General features: G+C 34.3%; 1 protein-coding gene across 1 annotated transcript; it reads left to right on the top strand.

The window, feature by feature from the left end:
* Positions 1-450: 450 nt before the first annotated feature.
* LOC117337319 (V-type proton ATPase subunit d-like) lies at positions 451-12,155 on the top strand. The gene is made up of 8 exons (XM_033898238.1): positions 451-677; positions 3,583-3,754; positions 4,246-4,424; positions 5,594-5,673; positions 6,366-6,443; positions 7,225-7,401; positions 7,852-7,929; positions 9,129-12,155. Exons 1-8 carry the CDS (start codon positions 542-544, stop codon positions 9,288-9,290), a joined length of 1,062 nt encoding a protein of 353 aa, XP_033754129.1. The 5' UTR covers positions 451-541; the 3' UTR covers positions 9,291-12,155.
* The last annotated feature ends 210 nt before the right edge of the window (positions 12,156-12,365 follow it).

Raw genomic sequence — 12,365 nt, 5'->3', positions numbered from 1 at the left:
TGAAGAACCGGTTTCATAACGAACAGGTCCCTATGTAACTATTTTAGATCAGTTACCAATCTGCCCATGAAAAAGAAAAGAAATGCAATTTCACTGTGGTATGGTATATGTTTCTTCTTCTGATACTGCATCGTACATGTGTGTATATTTAAAATGAAATGGCATGATATCTAGTATCTGTTCCTTTTGAAAGCCCCCACTGGGAGCCCCAATCATCCAGATGACAGAGATGAGATGACATGTCCGGCTGTCTTTTCCGGATATAGGGACTACGTAACGTCATTTTCACCGATGAAGTCATTTTTTAAAATTTATTATTAAAAATTTATATATATCTATACAATCTATTATATCCTATTCCGATAACAAATGCATGGGATATTACAAGCATATTAATTATATAAGTTAGCCATTCACGATTTATCGCCCCTGGATAATTTACAGATGACGCGTCAATCGTTCATGTGATTCTAGGCCTAACTTCCGGATGAAATATTGACAACTGAAGAATCTTGTGAAGAAATAAGTGAAAAACAGCAGAATGTCGGCGTACGCAATGCCAGAGATGTACTTTAACATAGACCATGGTTATCTCGAAGGTCTTGTTAGGGGATTTAAAGGAGGAATATTGAAGCAAGCGGATTATCTTAATCTCGTACAATGTGAAAGTCTGGATGGTAAGACAGATTGTCAACATTGATGACCTGTAACTTCTCAATGACAGAGTATCGTGTGATGTGGACGGCGTCATTACTAAAACGATATTGATCACATCAAAATATGACTTTAGAGGTTAATAATTGTGATCAACATGTATTTTATTTATGGAGTTAGATCTAATAAGGATTTTATATTAACAGCTGACAAAATCTCTGAATCCAGGGTGGCAGGCATACTGCACAGGGGGCCCGGTTTCAGGATTTTGAGTAACATATGAAATCACAACCACAACACTATAATTAAGTATTCATATACACCCTGAAACCTTATAAAAATCGGGGTTATCGATGCATAAAATGTATACATGGATAAACCAGATTTTTTATAAGGTTTCAGAATGTATAATAATATATGTCATTTTTGAATACTTAATTTATAGTGTTGTGGTTGTTGATTTCAAATGTTACTAAAAAGCATGAAACCAAGCCCCTGTGTTATTTTCCTGTTACTTTCTTTCTTCCATTAGTTACATAAACTAAAGTCATTTTGTGCAATTTTTAAGGGAAAAAGTTTTGCAAATACACAGTCAAATCAAATGCATTAAGAAGTGTTTTTTTGTGAGAATTTCAATGCACTACAGTTTATCTATGATATATAAAATTACTGTGTGAACATGAGAAAGTACAGCTATTAAAATTAACACACATAATATATAGGTCTTTATAATTACAACTAGATATGCAAATTTCACTGTAATAATAGTCAAGACGTGTATCGCTGTGTATGTCTGTACACAAGTGACATTGTTGCACAAACCAGAGACATATATAGAGAGATTGGCAGCTCTCTATTTGCCCTTATGTCTACTTGGTGGCCCCTGACCTTCCCACAATCCTTTATGGTCGCTCTGTTCAGTCTTCTTTAATTCTGATGCCATAATGGAGAAAACTTGAAAACCAAACACATAATTATCGATAATTTCTATTTGAAATCATCACCAAGATCCAATGATGTGCTTTAATTTCATTAATGTCAAAGTGCAGAAGTGTCATCAATATGAAATATATCACAATTTGCTGTCAAAGTGTTCGTATTTTGAGTATGAAAGTCAAGCTCGCCACAGGGAAGATCGACGGGAATCTCCAATTTACCTATGGTGTTTTCGAAAATACGGATAAATGACAACAATGTGCATGATAAACAAGACCATATTCCATAAGTATGATAGTTTTTAGGTCACCTGAGACAAAGTCTCAAGTGACCTATTCTAATCCCCTTTTGTCCGTCGTCGTGCATCGTCCGTCCGTAAACAATTTACATTTTCGACTTCTCCTCCAAAACCCACTAACCAAATTCTATGAAATTTGGCAGGAAACTTCTATGGCTAAAGGTCAACCAAAATTGTAAATGATATGGTCCCCACCCCCCAGGGGCCTAAGGGGCGGGGCCAAAAAGGGTCAAATTGACTAAAACTTCAAAAATCTTCTTCTCCACTGTCAGATATGCTGGAATCAAACACTCTTCATAGATGGAAGGGTCTTAAGGTGCTTTACCAAAATTGTAAATTTCATGACCCAGGGGTTTCACGTTTGCCCCTGGGGAGGGGCTAAACTTTACTATAGTTTATATAGGGAAATCACATTTTTGACTTTAATTTATTTTATTTCTATTGGAATTCATTCTAATTTTGTAAACATTGTCAGCATGGGATGACAGTTTGATGGCATGCACATGTTGGCCCTGACTGACCCCCCGGGGCTGATGGACGGGGCTAAAAAGGGTCAAATTGACTGAAATTTCAAAAATCTTCTTCTCAAGACTGAAATAAGGTGGAATCAAATACTCTTTATAGTTTGAAGGGTGTTATGGTGCTTTATTGAAATTTTAAATTTCATGACCCTGGGGTCACAAGTTTGCCCCTGGGGAGGGGGTAAATGTTACTATAGTTTATATAGGGAAATCACATTTTTGACTGATTTGTTTTGATTTCTATTGGAATTCATTCTGGTTAAATTTCTATTGGAATTCATTCTGGTTAAATTTCTATTGGAATTCATTCTGGTTAACATTTTCAGCATGGAATGAAAGTTTGATAATATGCATATGTTGGCCCTGACTGACCCCTAGGGGCTGATAGGGAGGGCAAAAAGGGTCAATTAAATAAACTGAAATATTACAAATCTCAGGTGACCGTTAAGGCCCATGGGCCTCTTGTTGGATAATGTAGTAACTTTTGTAGTGGCCTAAATAAATATGTGCTTTTTGTGTGTATTTAAAATTGACGATGTTTTGGTCTGACGTAAGACCTGCGCAAAGCCCGATTTACCTGTGCTCGCGTGTGTTTGATAGGGGACAAGGCGTTCTCGATAAGGGATATGCTTGAGTGGTCACGAATAAAGGGAGCCACCACTTGTACGGGGAAATAGCGATGTTACTTATCTCTCTATATATGTCTCTGCACAAACTCACAGCACATCATTTCATTTACTCATCATTTGTTTTCGATGCAATGTAACCAGCTATGGTGTATGTTTTATCCATTCATTTCATGATATATATACTGACCAAAAGCTACATACCAAATATAGTGTTAATAAAATACATTTTTTTTTTCATTATGCAATTCATTTTAAAGACGAAAAAAGAAGCTCAAACTAATATGTAACTTAGGATTGTATAAATATGCTACAGCCTTTTCTTGTTTTCAATCAAACATATTACTCTTTGTAGGCAATGTAGCATCTTAAAATGTAATTTGACAAATAGTTGAATAAATTGAATTAAAGATTAATTCAAATCGATAAAATGGTTGAATGAATTGAATTAAAAATAAATTCAAATTAATATAAATGGGTGAATAAATTGAATAAAAAATAAATTCAAATTGTTAAGTGCTGTATGTCATGTGCTTTTCTTTTGCAGATTTGAAGCTTCATTTACAGAGTACTGACTATGGAAACTTCCTTGCCAACGAGCCTAGTCCCCTTACTGTGTCTGTTATTGACGACAAACTTAAGGAAAAACTTGTCATAGAGTTTCAGCATCTCCGCAACCACTGTTTGGAACCACTCGCTACATTCCTGGACTACATAACGTAGATATATCTTTTCATTTGTCAACATATAGTATATACATAGCATAAAAATCTATACTGTCAAGCTCATTCAAAGTGATTAAGATTGCATGTATGGATTCCAAGATCGGTGAAGCAGGTATCCTGCATCTCTGATGAAAATAGAAAATAAAATAAAAATAAAAATCATGCTGTGGACTTGATAAATAAATCAGCTTGTTTATAATGGATGCATTTTCAGTTGAAATAATTGAAAATGCCAAAAAAAATTACATTGTGAAATGAGTTAAAGTAAACAATCTGTATTTATTGTCATAGGCAAATCGGCTGCAATCATTCGTATGTATTATAAATCTACAACCAAATATGAGTATTGAATTGTTCTAATGGTGTCATCATTTAAAAGGTAGTTATGGTAATAATGATACACGTATATCATTGATATTGGACCCCAGAAAATTGACAACAATCAAAAGTTGAACCTTTGACCTTAACCTTTGACCTTATTACAGGTACAGTTACATGATTGACAACATCATCCTGCTGATCACCGGCACACTTCACCAGCGACCAATCAATGAGCTCATCCCCAAGTGTCATCCTCTTGGGAGCTTTGAGCAGATGGAGGCAATACACATAGCAGCAACACCTGCTGAACTGTATAATGCTGTGTTGGTCGACACACCTCTAGGTAATTATATGTATAATGCTGTGTTTTTTCGCGACACACCTCTAGGTAATTATATGTATAATGCTGTGACACACCTCTAGGTAATTAATAATTATGTATTAATTACTGAGCTGATACCTATTGATAATCCCTAGATATATGTGAAAGAATCGAGAAGCTTCCTTAGGCTACTGAGTGCCTGACAGGAATTGAACCCATGGTCTTTGACGCGATAGTCCCTACCTATGCCAAAGAAACCTGATCTGTCAGCTGAGTGACAGAGACTTACATAAAGGTGGTCATCGGCCATATTATAAAATATTGAGAAAATACCAAATTTCACACTCAATCTGGTGTCCAGCTTGTCCAGCAGAATACATTCCTATAAAAGGCCCAGTAAAAATGCTATATTTGAGGAAGTGGTGCAAATACATTGAAAGCGAGGCTACTATATATGTGACATTGGTTTGGGCTAATATTGTGTGCCGAGCCCAGGCAAAATTTCAGTACCCAGACTGTGAGATTTATTTTCATTTCAAGAATCAAATGTTAATTTAGTATTGATAGAAAAGTTTGGTTTTCATTCGTTAAGCCCTTATTGAGATAAAAAAAAAAGAGAAGAAAACCTTTAAAGTTATAAGTGAAGGTATAAGAAAGCGATACGGGTCGGGGCATAAAAAAAGTAGACTTTTACCCACCTGTATCAAGTAGTAAGCAGGCTTTTCCGCTTCTTATTTGATGAAATTTCAGCAATCTATCCATCCTCACAAAGAACCCAGGATTATGTAAAATTCAATTAGGGATATAGACAGTTATTAATTTGCACTTTGTTCAATTTAATCAGAAAACTGCAATTTGCTTCGGCAGTGGCCATCTTTAACACGACAAAGCCACACCAACCGTTCCTTTTATGTAGATATAAGGCAAAGTAAAAGTACCCTACAGGTAGATATAGCTTTAGGAAGGTGACTACTTGTAAGTGTCTGATTGTCATATAATAATATGGTACCCATCATGTAAACTTATCATTATTCTGTTTTTGCATTAATACTTCATCAGGACTTGACAGTTTAATCTGACAGTGAAAAGCTAGGGATATTTTTACTGGTTGTAAATACTTGACATATTTGTTGATAAACAAAAGTATTCTTCATAAACAATTACTTATTTCTTTATTCTTTCTTTCACAGCTCCTTATTTCATTGACTGTATATCTGAACAAGACTTGGATGAAATGAACATTGAGATAATCAGAAACACACTCTACAAGGTAATACACTGATATATAAAAATACAGACCAAAGCAACCGAAATATTGTACTATCAGATGTTCAGGGTCTCGATTTACAGGGCATCCAGTTGACCTTTGACTTTCAGCAATTTCAGTAGTCAAATCAGTATTTCCCAGAAATCTCAGGGCTTTTTCTAAGGGCTTTCTGGTGTCGTTAATTGGCCCCATTCCCAAATGGAATTATTTCGTTTTAAAGCCAAATTCCCAAAATTTGCAGTTTACTCTTGAAAAATTCTTTCCCAATTCACCAATTTTGTTCCCAAAATGAGACAAAAAGGACCCTTCCCAAACCAGTGAGAAAAAGCCCGAAATCTGAAGGGTCAAAATATGTCAAGTAGACTTGACCTTTAAATCCCTACAGTCAAATATGATTTTGGGGAGTCAAAATCATACTCTCAAGGGTCTACTGGATGATATGCTCATAACTGATTCTGTATGGGTAAAGATAATTTATAGTAATTGTGCAGAATTATCATATAAGGAAAAAATAGTTTTAGTAAGCAGGGTTTTAAAATGTTTCCTTGTTGCCCACCTCCATAATATTTTTTCTAAAATTATGTATATATTTATATATATATAATAGCATTTAAGGAAACAATATATTTTTAATTGTCATTTTGTATGTTTAATATTTTGTACATTAAAATGTTTTAATCTTTTTTTCACTTCAGGCTTACCTTGAAGATTTCTACAGTTTCTGTAGCGAGCTTGGTGGAGCGACTGCTGAGGTGATGTGTGATGCCCTGGCAGTAAGTGTTACTAGTCTTCCTCATAGAAATCTTCCTACACAATGTCACAATATTAAGCCACAGAATCAACTTTCACAGAGTGAGAATGGTGTGTCTAGATAACTAGTGTCAATAGCTGACACAGTGGTAGAGCGCTTGACTTCTGTACTTAAGGTGGCGAGTACCACTGCATCGTATTTATTTTGGGGCTGCGGTGGCTGAGTGCTTAAGGTGTACCGACACTTTATCACTAGCCCTCCACCTCTGGGTCACAAGTTCGAAACCCAAGTGGGGCAGTTGTCCAGTACTGACCGTAGGTCGGTGTTTTCTCTCTGGGTACTCTGACTTTCCGCCACCTCCAAAACCTGGTACGTCCTTAAATGACCCTGGCTGTTAATAAGACATTAAACAAAATAAACCAAACCAAATATATAGTTTATGTGCTTAAAAAGGATTCTTATTGATAAACCTGTCATATTTTCATGGGACTTTATAATTGTTGAAGAAAGTAACCTGTGGGTTTATATTTTGCTTGTGACTGTAACTTTACCATTTAAATGATAACTAATAACTAGAAAATACATATTGCACAGCTTTTCCTGGTTTTGTGTGGGGCTGTTAATGGGCCCCATTCCCAAAATTTGCAGTTTGCTTCTGAAAAAATCTTTCCCAATTTTCTGCCAAAATGAGACAAAAAGGCCCTTTCCCAAACCAGTGAGAAAGCCCTGTATTGTAAAGCTACTGTATGTTTCTTCATTTGTGATGGTTGTCGCCCTTTATCAAAATTTTACTTTTATTACAGTTTGAGGCAGATCGTCGAGCTTTCATCATTACTATCAACTCATTTGGTACTGAGTTGACGAAGGATGATCGTGCTAAGCTCTACCCTCGCTGTGGGAAGCTGAACCCGTACGGTCTAACTCAGCTCGGTAGGGCCGATGATTATGATCAAGTCCGAGCTGTCGCCGACATCTATGGTGTAAGGACATTTTACAATTTATTTTAGACACCGGTTATCCTGGAGTAACTTTAGAAGCACAAAATAAGAAAAAGAGTAATTTTCTAAATTTCAAATTATGTAGGTGCATACTTACATAATTATATTGATTAAAAAAAATTTTGTGAAATTATTAAATTAATTTGTGAGGGAGAATAAGTTAACCAGGATTTTACAAAATGAATTAACAGGTAATTAAAATGCAGAGGTAAAATAGCTATAATATTGTTATAAATTTCTGGTGTTTGGTGATTGCAGATACTGTATATTTCACGCACAAATATCGTGATTGTATGATTTTATTAATACTTCAGATAATGATTTTACAAACAGATCTTTATGCAAATATTTTTTGCTTGTATAAACACAAAAAGTGCTACTACACCATTAAAGGAATATTAATTTATAGAAATTATGTGTTGTGTGTTTTAGGAATATAAGGAATTGTTTGAAGGAGCTGGTACCAACCCTGGAGACAAAACACTGGAAGATAGGTTCTTTGATCGCGAGGTAAGATTAGTAGAATTATCCTCAATATCTTTGATCACGAGGTAAGATTAGTAGAATTATCCTCAATATATAGATATGTAACAAAGAAATCCCAACTGGAAATTACCTCCTTGTTGGTGACACATACAATCTTTCAAGTCACTTTGGGTGGAAAAAGGATCTCAACCAGAGAGATCTCAAAACAAGAGGTCCGCTGAGAATTTGTGGACAATCCTGCTAAGGGTTAATTAAAATACACAATACTCATTTTCTCTAGACTTATTCTTGATAGCTCTGGTCAAATTATTTTTGCAATCGGTCAATTCATTGTTTCTACAACAATGATTATGTCATGCAATTTGTATTAATGGGAAAACTCTCTTCTTGGGAGTAAGTCATGAATACTGTATTTTGTTTTGTGAAAAGTGTAGATACACTAGTCCAATGTAGGAGAATATCTTATCTGTTCAAACTGCCACAGGAGACCTACTTCTGTAGAGTGATAGAACCAGCAGTCTGACATTTGTTTTTATTTCTGCTGAATTTTAAGTTACGACTTTTTCCAAGACTGGTTGGTCACTTTACTTTTCAATTTACTGATACATGTACAACATTGTAATTACTTAATTCTATCAAATTGGTCAAAGTGAACATTTTAAAACCTTGTAGGTAAATGTAATCAAGATTTATCTCCCTTGAATTTGTGCATGTAAATTTCTAGTGAATGGTTAATATCCACATCTGAATCTACAAATTGATGTAAACCTTTCTGGAGTATGTGCTGAAACAAGAACAGTAATATTCATATGGAAATAAGGAAAAGGTTTGGGAATACCATATTCTAACTAATAAGTGCACCCAGTCTTTTTAAGGGGGAGGGGGGGAATGATCAAAAGTTCCTTATCGTTGATTTCTCCATATAGTTTTCAGTCTTATAACCAAATCTCTAAATTGTTTTTGCTAAAGTCTGTAAATAGAAAAAAGTTACTTTTCCACCCAAATTTCGAATGGAAATGATTGAAATGTTTCCACATACATGGTTTTATTATGTGCATTTTGTGTATTTTCGTGGGCAAACAGTGTGCATATCAGGTTCAATACAGTATATTTGCTATTGTGTTTAGAATCATTTAAATCTGCAGTTAAGTCTCGGGTACTAAATTATTTAAACAGAAATTCTAATTTTAAAAAGTAAATATTATTCACAATATTTGTTTTAGGTACAACTGATGAAGAATTCCTTCATGCAGCAATTCCAAATGGGTACGTTTTACTCGTATGTCAAGCTGAAGGAACAGGAAAACCGCAACATCGTGTGGATCTCCGAATGTGTAGCTCAGAGGCACCGAGCAAAAATTGACAGCTATATACCAATCTTCTGATCGGGATAATATCAGCGAGATAACATTTCATTTGTGAGCCAAGAAGTAGTGTTAACTGCATGAGTGAAGTCAGAAGTGCTATACATAAAGAAAGACTTATAATTTTTAGTACTGAGATGTGATCAACACATATTCCATTATGAAATGTTTAATAATTATGATCTGCCATTATGTGGTAATTTTTGGGTTTTAATGATAGATTTGATAACACGGAACCAACTTTGATATATAATGGACTCTATATCGTGTATTTTGAACATTTTGGAAATTTTAAGGAAACGATATTTGGATGGATTTAATATGGTTATTGTTTAAACATAGATTTTTTAAAAGTAATTATTTCATAGACAAATCTAGTCTCTGACAATATTCCTATATATACAGATGTAGTAAATTTGTTGAAGTTTTAATTATTTTTTGGGTACAGTGGCAAAGCTGCCCTATTATTGGGTAAAGTGTGGGAAATAAGTTACATCACTATTCATGGAGGTCTAAAGGATATTGATATTGACACGGAAAAATAAATATGATCACATTTGCTTAGTGATGGTTGTACCAGTTAATACAAAAGTTACCCTTAGATGTTAGTAATTATCATGATTAAAAATAAGTCCACTTGTAAAGATATGTATTTAGGTTGAAAAGAAATCCATAGATTTTTTGTGACATTCCATATATTCCTGAAGACATTAGAGCTATTCCATTAAAACATCTACCCGACCCCAGGACTCCAGAATGTATCGCTTCTATCCATGGTTGGGTTTCCTGCCTCTTAGTTCTATTACATATAAAGGAAATTATCCAAAGAAATTCTATAGCTGGTACTCTTAAACAAAAACTCGAGTCCTGGGGTGGGGTAGATATTTTACTGGAATAACCCTTACATAGTTGATGTATATGTAAGCTATTTTAATTGTAAATATACATTCTTCAATTTCATACGCGATTATTGACAAATCAAAAATTGTGCTTCTCATTGTATCATTAGCTGTGCAATACATTTGAGCTGTATATTATGAACTTACGGTGGACTGAGCAGAATTGATGCAAACTGGGAAGAGGATATAATTTTTTTGTTCTACGAAATTTAGTCAGAAAAGGTCTTGATATATGATTTCATTTTTCACCAAGAAACAAGCTTTTGAGTTTACAATGAAATATTTGTAGTCAAGAAACAATTTTATGGATGAAGTTACAGCTAAATGAAATATATGTAATTTCAATTAATGAAGACTAGTTGTAGTTCATATTCTTCCATTTGAAATTTAAAATTTTCTTGTCCAAGAGCTAGATATGTAGCATGATCAGTTAAAATGTATTGTGTATAAACTGTGATTTTCGTGAGGGAGAGTGGTTTTGCTATTATGTGATATGAAAAGTACTGCACTTGGTACAATTGTGTTCATCAAAGAAAATGGCTGCGAGATAGGTAGGCGTTCTTCCTAAGATTTCAGGATCAGTTTTCAGCACATATTACCAGGGTACAGATATTTTCTTCTAGATTATAACTTCTACAATAGCAGATATGATTTATAGGTAAGATAGTAGCATGATCTGGCCCTCTTTGTCAATTTTCAAAGATACATCACAATATAGGTATGTTCCTCTTGGCTAGAGATAATTATAACATCCCTTTACCATGACTGGTTGAGTGTAAGACTAGTGAGCCGAAGGTCCTTGGTTTGATCCCAGGCAGAGGCATTGGAATAAATATAATTCAACATGCTCTGTGTTATATAAAGTACAAGTCATTCGCGGTTTGAATATTTATCTAACTTAATGCTAGCAAAATATGACAAGAAGGCTAGCTGCAATGGATTAAAGAGGACGCCGAGACCTGCTATGAAATTTTTGTATGCGTTTAGTGTGATCCTTTAAATTCCTGGTGTGCTGGGCCCAGTTTCACACAAAAAGTCTGAACTTTGAATTTGTTTTCTAATTTAATTTCTATCCTATAATATTAAGTTATATAATGTTGAAGCCACAAAAGTCTTATTTGCTTCCAGGCTCAAATTTGAGTGAAGATCCTGTGGTTAAGTTAGGAAAAAAACTCTGATGGTCAGAAATAACCGACAGCCTGAAAACATTTTACAATTGTGAGTGATATTGGATTTTTTCTCTTTAAATATAATTACTGTATAATAGATAATAATTATTGGGTGTGCAGATTGTATCAGTGAGAGAGGAGCGTCAAATTATTTATTGATTAAAAATATGATTGTGTTATATGTATCATGTATTGAATGTTTGTAATACAAGGCTCCAGGTAGACCCTTGAGAGTATGTTTGTGTCTTAGTTTTGACTCTTCGGCTTAAAGGGACCCCTCGATTTGTTTTGACTCTTCAGATTTCTTAGAAAAAGTGTTCCTAAGTCCTTGGACAATAGGAATTCATGTATTGTTTGATCATCAGTTGTCTCGAAATGAAGTAGGTACCAGATCAACCCACATATAAAAAGCATGTGTCCTTTCAGTTTAAATCCTTTGAAAGCCAAACCATGTCATGTTGTATGCGTCTTTGTAGTATGTACAAAAATTAAAAACCTAGTCGTAGTCGAGTAAATTTTCCGGAAATTTTTTAACTTCATAATTTTTATGTAATTGAAACTGTACATGTTCGTAGATTGATGAAAGCGAGTTTTTTGAACAAATCGTAGAAACTGCTGTGGTAGTACGTATTGTTTTTGTGTACAGGTTGGCTGGACGGGCGGTCTGTTGGGTCTTTATGTACTGGTTGTAGTTTAGCTAGAATGTCTTGACAAACAAGTCACATGTTTAACCAAGATATTGTTGTTATGTCTCGTGATGTTCATGAGACACATTTGCGTAAAGTGTATACACAAATAAATATTACGTATAACATATATTATGTTTGTTGTTGTTTTAGAATTTAGTGTTATAAACATACCTATTTTAGCAGTATAATCTTATTTTAGTGCATTTTATACTGGAAGGGTTTGCACTAAAATTATAATTGCGCTAATTAACAATCTATGTACTAATTAATACTAATCTTATAAAATTTGGTAATTTGCTAAAATTTCGCTGGTGCCAAAATTAGTATCTATTAGTATTA

This window comes from Pecten maximus, chromosome 11 (genome assembly GCF_902652985.1).
Source record: "Pecten maximus chromosome 11, xPecMax1.1, whole genome shotgun sequence".
In the NCBI taxonomy this organism is placed as follows: Eukaryota; Metazoa; Mollusca; class Bivalvia; order Pectinida; family Pectinidae; genus Pecten; species Pecten maximus.
The sequence above is the reverse complement of the archived record's forward strand: the minus strand, read 5'-3'. Positions and strand labels throughout refer to the sequence as shown.